At 44.4% G+C, this 13831-nt stretch overlaps 1 protein-coding gene across 3 annotated transcripts in view; it reads right to left on the reverse strand.

Annotated features, from left to right (window-relative positions):
- GMEB1 (glucocorticoid modulatory element binding protein 1) overlaps positions 1-13831 on the reverse strand; it is a 921206-nt gene that overhangs the window by 688559 nt on the left and 218816 nt on the right. For all 3 annotated transcript variants that reach the window (XM_069622968.1, XM_069622967.1, XM_069622966.1), the window contains exon 3: positions 12436-12548. In XM_069622968.1, the coding sequence (XP_069479069.1) occupies positions 12436-12548 (113 nt within the window). The remainder of the gene's footprint in view (positions 1-12435; positions 12549-13831) is intronic.

Below are 13831 nucleotides of genomic sequence, written 5' to 3' on the forward strand. Positions count from 1 at the left end.
ATTCTTAAATCCCCGGCATAGTCACTGAGACGCAGCACACACTGTTATTATAAGCTTTACTTTGTTGTAGTTGGTAATCACAATTCAGTTTTTCATTCTTGTGTAGACGCTTGCCAGTAGCTGTCGTGCCAAAGAGGTGGTGAATGGAAATGCTTCCCCCAAACCGTTCAGAGGCCAAAGAAAAGGACTCTGTGCACCTCAGGGGCAGCACCCTCGGGAAACCCCCTTGGGGTAGAAAACCTGATGCAATCCAGGTAGATGAAATGTAGGAAGTGGTAATTGGTTGTTAGGAATTTGTAGCATAGAAGAAGCAATATCAGCAAGTAGCTGAGAAGGATGGTTTCTTGAATCCACTTTCTGCAGTAGTTGTGGGAATCCGGTAGAAACCTGCTGCTGAGGGAGCGGTGCACAAGGAAAGGCAGAGCACTGCAGGACTGCACACCAAGGTTGAAACCAGGTACAAAGAAGGTACCGCTGAAGCAGGGGAAAAAAAAAAGGAAAATCTACCGAAGAAAAAAGACCAGAAGCGGATAAGTGCAGAATAGAACGAACTATGGAGGAGAGGAGCTCGCGAAAAGGAAAGAACGAGAAACCGGAACGGCAAGTATAAGCGGAAAGTTGACAAGGGGAAAAGTTTATAGTAGAACGTCAGAAAGACGAAAGAAACAGAAAGGGCAAGACTAAGAATTGCAAGCGAAAGCAAGAAATGTGCTAAATAAAGGCTATGCACAGAGAGCGAACAGAAGCGACGCACCTACCCATTGGAAGAGAAGCAAGATATGGAACGGGGTTGGTGCGTGGCGCCATCTTTGAAATGACTAGACCTGTTTGAGTGCTGCAAGAAAATGGCATTAAGAAGACGACATCGTGGATTCCTTTGTAGGTAACGTGGATGATGTTCCTTCCACCGCATCCATAGGGTTCTAGGAGGAACTCTAACAACTGTGGGACACAGCCAGAACCCAAGGGAATTCACCCTACGGCATATGCTCAGTTTGTGCTCAGACATCCCAAACTCTGACAACTGAGTTGGGCTGGAGATCTCCCTGGTCTCAGAAACATTTTACCATTGTAATACATCTGACATGATATTTTTAATTACATGTCCCTGTCAGTTGATGTACATGGCTATGACCAATAGACCATTGAAAAAACAGATGATTGAACATAAGTCTTGCATTTGGACCAAAACGGTTTCTGCTCCATTAGTTGAGCATTTCCAGCAGCAACAACACTCAAGAGAATGATTTCACTTGGACTTTATTTGAGAAAGTTATAAAACCAACACAGGGTGGAAACACGCAGTCACTCCTGTTTAAAAAGGAACAATGCTGGATATATAGGCTATGAAAAGATATGGCGGGGCTAAATCAAAATATTGCAGGCAAGTGCTGGCTATCTCCTAATGAGAATCCCCAGTTAGTGTTCGATTTTATGGTTGTTGTCCTGCCAAAATCATAAGTCAGAACTCTATACCAGCTATACTGAGGGTGATGAGGTGATGTTGTCATCTATTCAGATTGGTTGTCTGAATAGTACATATCATTATGTCGGGTTCCGCAATGAGTCCGACCAACTAATGGACACAAAGTAGATTGTCAGGGTTCAGCAAGAATATCACAGTGACTCGGACTCAATGCTATGTGCACTTCTCTACCGCAGAGGAACATCTTTCGGCGATAGATTACGGTACTCTATGTAATAAAGTCAGGTGATGTGATATCAGAATTGCAAAAAAGTGTATCCTACATCTGAAGAAAATTTGAAGTATGCATGGAGGTTTCCAGGGGGAGGCAGCATTTTCTCCTTTCTGGTACTTGTTTTTTACGATTGTCGTTTGGACGCTTGCGGACTCCCTAGCAATGCCTCTCACGTGAGCACCCCACGTCGTGTCACATGATTCCAGGCTCTGAATGTTCTTAGCCGCTTCAGCCTGAAACACGCACCAAGATCAGGGAAACCAAGCAACTGAAGCCGGCACAGTCACAACTCCGGGTGAGCAATTGGGATAAGGACTATGAGGAGACTGAGCGCTCTAACACATACGGTCTCCTGTGGCTGCCATGGACAAGTTACTTACAACCCATTTCTGATCCTCTGCAGGTAGACCACAGCTATGCGAAAGCTAATGCCGGGGGTGGCGGGCGGAAGTGCAAGTCAAAGCAAAGACTAATTGTTCAGGAGAATTCTCTATTAAGGCTAATTTCCCAAACCTAGTGAGTCCCCCAGCAGCTTTGTTGGATTTCTGGGGTTTATTTTTTTCTCCTGCTAAGAGTGAGACTCTTGTTCTCCCACTCTTAAACATGATTTGAGATATCCTTTGACTTTGTAATGTGTTTTATGGGCTATGGGGTCTTTTACTCCATAGGGTTCCATGTGGTTTTTGATAAGTGTGTTACATAGCACCCTTAGTGCAGTAACACAAGGGTGTCATAGTGACCCCAAAAACAGACTCCATACCCTGGTACTGACTTCTGTCTCCCAGGGCATGTAACGTTACCATTGACTTTACTAGTCTTAAATTGTGAACAGAACCAGTACAAACCATCATATTGTAGAAGTATTGGTAGGGGTAATTAGATTGCCCCTGGATCTGTTTTTCGAGGGGGCACTGTGCAGTCCCCCCCTTGTCGAGTTTCTGGCTGGTGGCAGTGGTTACCACGCGAAATATTCCACCGGAATATTTCCTATGGGATTTTCGCATTCATTTTATACGCACCACTTTTTGGTGCAATGTTAAAGATACCGCCGGGTTATTTAATATTTATTACCCGGTTGGGTCTTTTTGCCAGACTCTGTTTTAAAATGGTGTTTGTGTTCGCCTCTGTAACTCCAACCCAAGTCGAGCCCTTTGTTCCACTTTTTGGCGGGCTTCTCCACAGAAGCCTCCAAAAGTGGTGCCACTCCGTCTGGGTCTACAGGATGTGTGGGAGGGGGGTTTAGGCACCCTGGGCTGAGTTGCCTCAGCAACTCAAGTCACACTCTTGTGTGATTGGCCCAGTGGTGAGCCGCCCGGCTCACCACTTAGCATGTTTGAGTGACAGCTAGGACTGATGAATGGGGGTTTTCTGCATAAAAGCAGGGCTTTGGGGACTGGAACTTCAGAAGTCGCCACAGGACCAAAGAATCCAAAGAGGGAGAAGCTGAGCCGACCTGCAACGACACCACCAGTGGAGCCCTGCTGAACCGTCTCACCACTTCCCAACGACAGAGAAGATCTTCATCACTGAGAGTCTTCTTCCTCTGAACTGGTGGGGATAACCAGTTCGCCCTCTTGGCCTTCTGGATAGTCTCGTGGTTGAATCACCCGTGCCAACCACCTCGGCGGCCGGATAGCCACGCTTCACCACTACCGCAAATAAAAGCGTAGTACCTTTTAACCGGGAAACTCCACAGCTGGTTTCTTCCCTGGCAGTGCAACGACCTCCAGCTTTCCTCCACGTCGAGACCTTCTCTTCCTCTGGACGAAACACCGACTTGCACCCGCTGCCAGGAACAACTGCCCCCGCTGGAGCTTTCTCATCTATTCAGGTACTGTGTCCCGCCTGGTCTCCCTTGCAACAGACTGTTCAAGGTGTCCCGTAAATCCTTGACTTTCTATCCTGGGGTGACTTGGGACCTCCTAACTAACTTTTCCTGAGTTGATCCGACCCTTTTTGAACTCTTTGCAAAGACTCTTTAAAAGTACTATTCAACTGTGTGATCTTGGACACATTCCGCCTTGCTCTCTCCAAGAGTGGGCCTGGCCTATGACTTTCTTGCTGCTCAGTAGAGACAGCCTTTTCTGACTTGCTTTGGTTCTCTTAAAGAGTTGGTATTGTGTATGTTCCTAATTCTGCCTTTTTCCCTCCCTTTTTAATTAACTTATTGGAGTGCCATCTTAGGTTAAGCGCTCACCTCTGTCTGAAAATAAGTGGTGTTTTAACTAAGACTTGTTCAATAAGTGATCAGGGATGTATATATTAATAGTGACTGTTTGAACTTAACTTTAATTTAATTATATACTTTTATGCCCAAGCTCTGGTCAGTGTTTGCTTGTGCTACTGTATTTTGGTACCTATCTTGTATACTCTATATACTGTCTAACTCTTCTTGAGAGAAGTCTGGCTGCTCAGCCACAGCTACCAGGTAAATCTGGGTGGTACGGACTGCTACCAATTGGGTTTACTGCCAACACCTGTAGTCTTAAGCCTTTTGCAGTGGTCCCTAAGGGAACTGCACAGGTTTCTGCCTAACACTAATGTTCTAAGCAATAAGTTGGAAGTGTTGATACCATTATGTGCAGTGAGGCACAAGTTGTGATGCACTACAGACACTGATTAACTAAACATTCTCTGTCTTTTTGTGCAAGTCTATTTTGTATGTACATGTAGGGAATACTTGTGCCCCCAAACGTGTTACCCCGGTAAGGGTTGGCAAGTTTAATGACCAAGTGACGCCCAGGTTCTTTACTGGGTGTGTGCCATGCGCAGAAGGAACATTTCTTGTGAGAGTAGTTCAAATGCACTGAGAATAGAAACATGTGTCCTGCAGTTCTACCGATTGCCTGCAACAGACACGAGATGTAGCACCATATTGTATTGCAAAGGAAGGCGGTCCTGACGAAGGCAACCTTGATTGTATTCATGTCGCTGAAACCAGTGGACCAAGGGTCTCAAACTCTGAGAAGTATCCTTACGTGTTTCATCATTCCATAGTTTGAGTTTCCAATAGTATCTTCATATGGTTAAGTTGAGGGCTTGATGCATCTCCACAGAGAACTAAAAATCGGGAGGAAATAATGAAGGGGTCCCTTATAGATTGTTTCTCTGTTTTGTGTTATTTTTTTCCATTTTAAGCAGCTTGTGTACTAGTGGTTTTTCTTAGTGTCCCTCTGCGTTGAAAGTGTCACATATAAACTAAAAAAGATTAAGAAAAAAAATGATTCCACAGAATGTGAACAGATCCTACGGAAACAAGGTGTAGTACCTTCTTTTTCTATGCCCTGTCCTAGGCAGGCAGCGCAGCAAAGTTGGCTAAGGAAAGGAGGTGCTGTGGTAAGGGGCAGTTAGCTTTTTCTCTGTCCACTTTTGAAAAGGGCAACTAAATACTGTGGTTTTAAAATGTCAGATGTTTGTAGAAATGTGAAGTGTTGCAGGTTTCCTGCTGAATGTGGGGTACACCATTCCCCATCCATGTACACCTTCTAGTGCCTTACAACAGTTTGTTTATTTTATTTATATAGCGCTCCAGACCCAGAGGTAGAAGGGTGCTTAACGCAGACCTTCCATGATTTTGCGGCATGAAATGGCAAATTTTGTGGCATGAAATGGCAAATTTTGCGGCACAAACCTTTATTTATTGCAGCATTTTTGAGGGACATTTTGTATTAACTGGAGGTTGTAAGATTGCCACTTTGCAGGAAATAAGCAGAGTGCAAGGCTACAAGAGAGCCAGGGTAGCATTATTATGCATCTTTTGTATTAATTTAATAGGAAGAGTCCCAGATGTCTGGCTTGGCAAAACAGTGTTTGATTTGGCTACATTTCTAGTTTAATGTTCATGCCTATTTAATAGTATTAACTAAATTGATCATTATCAATTGTAATGCTGAAAATATTCCCCTTCTATGTTCTCCAATCCCCCAAACACCCACACACCTCTCTCACCAACACACATCTCACCAACTCTCCATCACAGCTTACATTTCTTAACCTCTCACTCTGTCATACAAATACGCACATGCTAGGTCACACTGTCAAGTCACAATTTGCACTGCCCACCCCCTGCCACACTCCAAATCATACTCCCAACTCAAACCTTTACACTCTACAATTCCTCCCGCAATATACAGTCCTTCATTCTTTTTGTGCTGCTTCTGCATCTTGCATCCTTTCTCCCATTCTATTGCACTCTTCCCTCATTCTTTTTCCCTATCTGCAGCTCACTGCCTCTTTCTGGCCAACCGCTTCCTCTCTGCTTTCTGGCTCACTGACCACACGCTCCCTCCACTTTCTGTACCTCTGTTCGCTCAGATTTCTGGCCCAATGCATCCTCTGCTCTCTTGTGCAGCACTTCCTCTTCTGACCCACTGCTCTCCCTCTGCTTTCTTGCCTATCACTGCACATCTCACCCATTACTCTCCCTCTCAGAGAAACCATTTTTTTAAAATGTAGATTTTGACCAGTTCCTCAAATAATGGGGCATTTAAAAAAAGAACGGAGGATATGCTATTTTTAGACAACCCATTTTTGGACATGAGCAGGTCACCTTATTCTCAAAGGTGACCGGCGCATTTCCACAGGCTTGAGCTGTAGCGCAAATTGTGCGCTGGCCAGCTGCCTTGAATGGTGTTCTGGGTTGTTTGACCGAAGTGTAATTATTTGCAGCGGAATTGCTGCAAATTAATTTGCACTTCAGCCAAACAATCCAAAATGTACCTTTCACCACCAACCCACCCTCTCCCCTACTTAACTGCTTGGTCGCTGCCACTTCCCCTCCAACCCTGAGGTGCCGGATCCGTCCCTCTAACGCAGGTCTGATCCGACTCTGCAGGGTCCCTTTTTCATTATTTTCTATTTTTTTCTGTCCCTGCCTCCAATTTTGAGGAAAAAGGGCAAACACTTCTGCAACCACCCTAGACCAAAAATACTGAACACGGGGAGCGGGCAACACCTCCCCCCCCCCCCCAACACATGTTCAGTATTTATAAAAATCGATCGAATAGTACTGGACGAAATAGGTCAAATTGTAACATTCATTAGATTTTTGTCATCAAAATGGGCAGTACTTTGAATTGAATCGCTCTCCCGACAGGGTTCTGCAAGCTCCCAGCGCCTTTCACAGGGACAGGCCCTCCAGGTGCCTGCCGCTGTAAAATGCGACCCAAAAAATGCATTTTGATCCTGTTTGAGAAACAGAAATGCAAGCGACACAGCAGCAGTTCTTACCTTAAAAGATATGCATGACTGGGTCAGGAAAGACCTTGTCATGCAGTGGCAGCCCCACATCCCGTGCGCGTAGGGTGGCCTACAATTTCTGCACATTTAAAAGTGCATCTTGCTTGGAAATGAGGGATGCGCTTTTAAATTGACAAACGCCACTTTATTTGATCAAGGAGGTGAAAAAGGCCATCTGAATGGGTGCGCATATAAAATTTGCCCATTCATGTGTCCCTTATGGATTGGGCAGCACTTTTTTGGGGCTCAAGTGATGAGATGTGATAGCGCATTTCTTGTGTAAAAAAAAGTTGAGAACCTGGCACCCCGAGTATTATTTTTTTCAAAACAGTAATTTTTGCAGATTACTTTAAATAAAACGAAAACTTTTTTTTTTTTAAAGATGCTGTTTTTGCGCAAAACAGCCGTTTTCGCAGCATTTCGCGGGATCGCAAAATCGCTATAAGCTAGAGGGTCTGGGAAGCGGTTACAAAGTGGCATATATACATTTCCATAATCCAACCAAATGGGATATGTGCAGTTTCAGGTGCATCCATTTATACAAATTACAAACATGATTAAGCAGTATGTCGTATGCTTGGATCATTAGCGGAAAGGAGTGGGCGTTATATTTTAGTCAGCAGCCAGTCAATAACATGTTTACGAAAAATCTTAAATGACTTGGTTTTTTGTTGAGTGGTAGAGTGTTCCAGAGTTGGGGGGCAAGTTCTGCGAAGCTAGTGCCACCTGCTCTTTTTAAGGGGAATCTAGGAACTGTTAAGCATAATGTGTTGGAGGATCTGGTGGTTCTATTGGCGGATTTCATGGTGAATTTATTGGTGAGATATGGTGGGGCTAGGTGGTTTAAAGCCTTGTAGGTAAGGCAGAGGGTTTTCAAGTCAATTTTTTGTTTTATGGACAGCCACTTGCATGACATTCTGATGGTGGAAATGTGCTCTCGCTTGGGGATGTTAAGAGCTGCTCGTAGTGCATTATTTTGGAGCACTTGAAGTTTGGAGATTATGGTTTGGTTGTCACCTAAGTACATGCTGTTGCAGTAGTCCAGCTTGGACTGTATGAGGGCCCTGGCAAGAGTAAGGCAACTATTAGGGTATAGGAAGGGTCTGCTGGCCCTGATCAGCTTGCCAGTGTAGGCAGTGGCTGCGGTGGTCATATTGATTTGTTTGGTGAGATTGGTGTTAGCATCAAGGTAAAAGCCTAGGGTTTTTACACTTTTAACAATGGGGATAGTGTTGCCATCGATGATTACGTTGTTGTAGCTGGGGCTCAACTTGGACAAGTTACTAGGAGAGCCGACAAGGAGCAGCTCTGTCTTCTCATCTTTCAGACAGACTGTGTGTAGCCATCCATGCCTGAATGATGGAGAAGCTTTTGTTAATCCGGGTGACGTCCACAATGTAGTTGCCTGAAATGGTAAGGAGTATCTGGGTGTAGTCTGCAAAGTTGGTGTAGGTGACACCCAGACGGTCCAGTTTGTCAAATAGGGGTTTTGTAAATGTATTGTAGAGAGTGGGGGAGACGCAGGAGCCTTGTGGGACTCCGCATATGATGGGGATGGGGTCTGCTGCCGCTGTGGTGGAGAAGACCCTCAGTTCTGTTGGCCAAAAAGGATTGTATCGATGTGGAGGCTGACGGGGAGAAGTGAGCTGCGGTGGATAAGCGGCTGCAAAGGATTTCGTGATCAACTAGATCGAACGCAGCTGAGAGGTCTAGGAGGAGAAGGATGGCGGCATTACCTTTGTCCTTGATTTCATCAATCTGACTTTTGAGGTCAACAAGGGCAGTTTCTGTTCCGTCTTGTGGTCTAAAGCCAGATTGACGTATACCAAGTAGTTGGTTAGATTCCAGGTGTTCTTGAATCTGGAGGTAAGCCACTCTGTCCAGTATTTTTAGCAGGAATGGTACAGTAGTGATGGGCCTCTAGTTGGTGGGTATGGCTGAGTCAAGTGATTGTTTTTTTAAAAGTGGGAGAACCCAGGATTGTTTAAAGTTATTAGGGACGGAATTGTTGGCAAAGGATAGGTTAATATGTTTGGTGATGAACAGAGAGAGATCTCTAGCTGCGTCTTTAATGATCTGGGCGGGGCAGCTGTCTCCTTTGCAAATGGACGGTTTTAGGGAGCTGATGATTTTTTGAACTTCTATGATGGTTACCTTTTTAAATGTGAATCCTGCATCTGTCTTGATGGGAATTGGTATGCTACGATTAGTAGACTTGCTACTAGAGAGTTGTTGGCGCTTGTCTTCAATTTTGGTTTCAAGTCCTGCAATTTTATTGTTGAGGGTGTTTTGTATTAATGCCATGTTGCCCAGAGCAATACATGAAGGCTCAGAGAAGAATGAAACACAAACTTTAGCCAAAGATTTTAAGATCCAAGGAACATCTCAGCAACAATTTCCAGTTACATTTCAGTTAGAAATACACACATTGTTACTAAATGCAGTCAGTGTTTCCAGTACATTTACCAGTATTTTACCAGAAAATTAAAGGGATTACTTTACAAAGTCATATAAAATCATTTGGTAGGTACTGAAATGGTGTATTGTGGCCCAGAGCTCACTGAACTCATGGGGGATCCAGCAAAAATGTCCAGGGGAAGGAAAGTCACTTGAAGGACAGTTCCAGTGTTAGTTCAAAGTTCCATATGATACAATAGGAACAGTTTAAGGCCCCTCCACGCTGAACGAGGAAAGTACAGTTCTACCCCACGGGCGCAGATGCTGCCTCTATCAACCCCAGGGAAGGAGACAGGAGAAGGATTACAGAGGTCATGAGATGGACCACACAGGAAAAACTGCAGGACAGGGTGACCCCTCCCAATGCAAGTCTAAGGGGAAATCGCAGTTAGGACTTGCATCCCAGGAATCGAGACCAGGAGAACATCCAGGAGTGAATGCGTGAATAATCACCCCTCGTAGGATCCAAAAGGTAGGCACTCATGTTGAAGGATTCTGTGGAAACAGCTCCAGTGGCCCAAAGAAACCAGGTAATAAAACAGCTATTCTCCACAAGTGAAGTTTTCAGGATCTACTTACCAGGGCGTGGCACCCGGAACAAACAATGATCCCAGAGAACCAGGAGATGAACAGAGGCTCTACCTTCAATCAAGGAGCGAAGGATCCTGTGAAAATTCCAGGAAGAAGGGAGAAGCTGAACAGATGACTCCCATAAGCAGGACGAACAACAAAGGGTAGCAGCTAGGCAGCGACTGGTCCCGGTACGGAAACAACGGCTGGTGGCACCCTTGGATGTCCCAAACTGAATATTCAGCAGTGACAGGCCTACAGCACTTCTCTCCACTCCTGTAGCAACCAGAAGATCCTGGCAGTAAGTGGAGGTATGCAGCTGTAAAACGGCCCAGAAGCGGTCCCAAAGTCAAGGGCTCAACCCAGCAGATGTGCAAAGTCATATTGACTCTCCAAGAAATACAGACTGGACTTCAGGAAACAATCCAAACCGGGATAAGGCCAGGTCACTGCTCTTAGCAAGTATTGGCAAGTGAGGGCTTTAAAAACAGCAGGAAAACATCAGACCTGCCAAATTCAAGTTTCAAGAACACAGCAACAAGAAGTGAGTTAGGGGCAGGGCATAACATATAACCCTGGAAAGGGGGCTTGGCCAAAAGCCAGCCAATCTCAAAAAGGGGCCCGGACAGAGGCTCAGATGGGCAACCATAATGGTTGGTCACTGGGACTACCACTCAGCCAAAGCCACCCACACATGAAGTGAGAGTGCTTGTCCGGGGGGCCTCTACTAGCCTAAACCAGTTAGGACCAGTATGGAGTCTGCCATGAAGGGCTCACAAAGAGCCCACATTGTCAGAAGGGACATTTTGAGCCTACCTTGTGGTCACCTAGACAAAGGGAAGCCCTAGAAAACAAAATGGCTAGGAGCAGGATTTTTAAAAACATTGTTACCACAATGGCTACCAAAAAGGTGCACTGGGCTACCAATTATGTAAAATGGCCTGCACCCTTGGTGAAGCTGAAATTAAAACAGCTACCACCTAGTTATTCCATAAAACCAAAGTATAGTCAAACAATCACACTAGATCAGAAATGGGGTAACAGAGGACTCTCTGAGACTGAGCAACCTAATACCATGTACATTACGATAGGCATAAAAAGGGACATAATAGGAGAAGTCCCTCTGGTGACCAAAAGGAGATCAAGGAGCCAAACAAGACAGGGGGTGGGCAAAAGGTTGAGGGGCCCCAAAACGTGGCATAGAACATTCAAAATAGGAATTCTGGCTTAATGCAAACCTACAAGGTCAAGTCCAATCTCCAGCTTCCTGAAAGCAGGTCTCTTTTTGGCAAAACACACCTGTATCCTACCCACTGGCAGATGAAAATTATATTTGTTTCCAATCTCATCCACTGGTCTAATCATTCCTGGATTTTCAATTGAGAGATGTCAATTGCAAAAGTGGCAACCCACACAGAGGGCTCATTTTGCTCAAAAACAAACGGCCCGGTGGGAACGCTTTTATTTGCGGAGTGCAAATGAGAAGTGTAAAGGAGCAGCCGAGGCCTCTTTACACGTCTCCATTTCCACTCTGTAGTGCAAATGGAGTAAACGCTGCCTGTCATGTATGCATGGCAGACAGGGTTTACAATGGAAATCATTGGTTTCATGTCAGCATGAAAACCTCATGCTGGCGTGAAATGAATTCGTTTTTTAAGGCAGAGGGCAAAGCAATGAGGTAACTTAACTCCCGCCCACCCTCTGCCTCCAAAAACAATGAAAATCCCCCCATAGCATCAATGTAGGCATTGTGCCATTAACGCTACAGGGACTTGTAAAATGAGCTCCACAGTGCTTTGCATTTTCTCTGTGTTGGTTGCCACTTGGCAATTGACATCTCTTAAGTGCATTATACAAGGTCTTAGGTGCCAATTCCACACCAATCCAACCCTTTGATGTCTGACCTGTGCGAACTTACGTACTTAGGAAGACCTGCTTGGTCATGGTATTTAGGGAGAAGGTGCCCTCGCTGCAAATAGAATGCTCAAAAGCACATACCTTTCAGGAGGGTCTTCAAAAATCAACAGTTACAAGTTCAGCCCTTACATTAACATGCCACAAAACATTTTCACACATTAAAACATCCTATGTTTCTCATTCCACCAAATTTATGAGGATAAACTGAAGTGGAGGAGGTGAAGAAGCAGCGGACAAGGAAAGAATAGAAAAAACAAGGAGCACAAAAATTGACAACGGGATAGGAACAGGGGACACAGGAAAATAAAAGGATAATGGAGAATTGAGAAAAGAAATGGGGAAGGGCTAGAGCAAAGTATGAAGAAAATAAAAAGGAAAAAATAAAAGTGCATGACCATAGAAGTGAACAAAAGAAAATGAAATGGAGAGAAATCTAAGAGGAAAATAGATATGAAAAGAATAGTCAGACTTATAAAATTGAGCATACGCTGAATTTTTCAAATTCAATAACTCCACTGTTCTATACTCCCAAAATCAAGATTGTACAACTTACCAAAACCATCTTCCATCTTCAGGGAATGTGTCTCCATTGACATGACAGCCGAGTTGGTCTCAGGACCCTCTTCCATAATCCGGTTGTAAAGGTTGCCACCGATAAAGAAAGAACTAAACACCATGGAGAAATGAAATTCAGATCACAGCATGAGAAATAAACACAGCTCTTTTCCACTTTACACTGTTGCCTGGTTCTCACCCACCTCTATGTACCCAGTGCAAAAATCGACTTCATGGAGGTAAAGAAAAATCTGCAAAGGATACAAGTACGGGGGGGGTGTTTAACACGTGTACACTGGTGCAGGTGTCTTAAATATGTTCTCATGCATTTTTGGGAAAAACCACAGTTCAAAGAGATACTCTTTCAGAGATTTATATCCCTGAGAAATTGAGGCACAAGGCAGCAGGACAGATATAAATGAACATATATCAGAGTATAGCAGGTGTTCGCAGCGAAGAGCAGCTAAGTGTCTGCAATCTTGCAGACCTGTACATGGTGAATCTGCAGTGAATTAGTCCTGCCTTCTCCTTCTGTGCTCAATTTGCCTGCCTGGTTCGTACTTCAACGTGCGGCTAAGTGTCTACAGTCTTGCAGTCTTCTGGGCTGCGGGAGCACAGGCGTTTCGCTAGTAGGATCTACAACGAATGGAGAACAGGGACAGACTTTTAAACCCCTAAGAAGTTTACCAATTATACACTTTGAGACAGATAAAATGGTTGCTGTGTAAGGCTACCAAGAGGCTACCAGTCATCATTATGTCAAAAGAATACAAACATAAAAACTCAGCTTATAACCTACGACTTAGGAAAACTGACAAGGTAATTGTTACCTACTACTACTAATATGGCCATTTACCTAATGAGGAGGGTGTGGATAACAACCATATGACAAATGATATAAATAAAACAAAACAAAAAGCAAAATAACTGCATATTTTCCAGTGTCGAGGGACCTTTGCATAAACCCGCTAAGGATCAGGCAACAGTAATGGATACTTCTAAGTTAACACCGATGATTAACAATCTGATAGCCATGTGCAGCAACCAAACAGCGCTAAATCCAATACAAACACAAATGAAGCACTGCCTATAGAGGTGGGTGCATGCGATCCACAAGTGTATTGTCACGTTACATGAAAGGAGTGAAAAAGATTGCTCCCCACTTGGTGATTCCCCCAGAACTTTTTGCTGGACTATTCGATGTTATCTAACTCTCCTGAGTGGGGGGAAACCCTCTAGTAGGAACAGGTGCAGAACGACAAGCGGAGTAGGCTCGGGTGGGGTTGGGGGGTGAGCAGCAGACTCGGAAGCGTAATGGAAATATCGAATTGTTATGATGTGTTTTGTAAGTCTGTTGCATTGTGTTTGGTTGTAATAAAATAAAAATGTTTTTT

This window comes from Ambystoma mexicanum, chromosome 11 (genome assembly GCF_040938575.1).
Source record: "Ambystoma mexicanum isolate Mex_15411 chromosome 11, UKY_AmexF1_1, whole genome shotgun sequence".
Classification (NCBI taxonomy): domain Eukaryota; kingdom Metazoa; phylum Chordata; class Amphibia; order Caudata; family Ambystomatidae; genus Ambystoma; species Ambystoma mexicanum.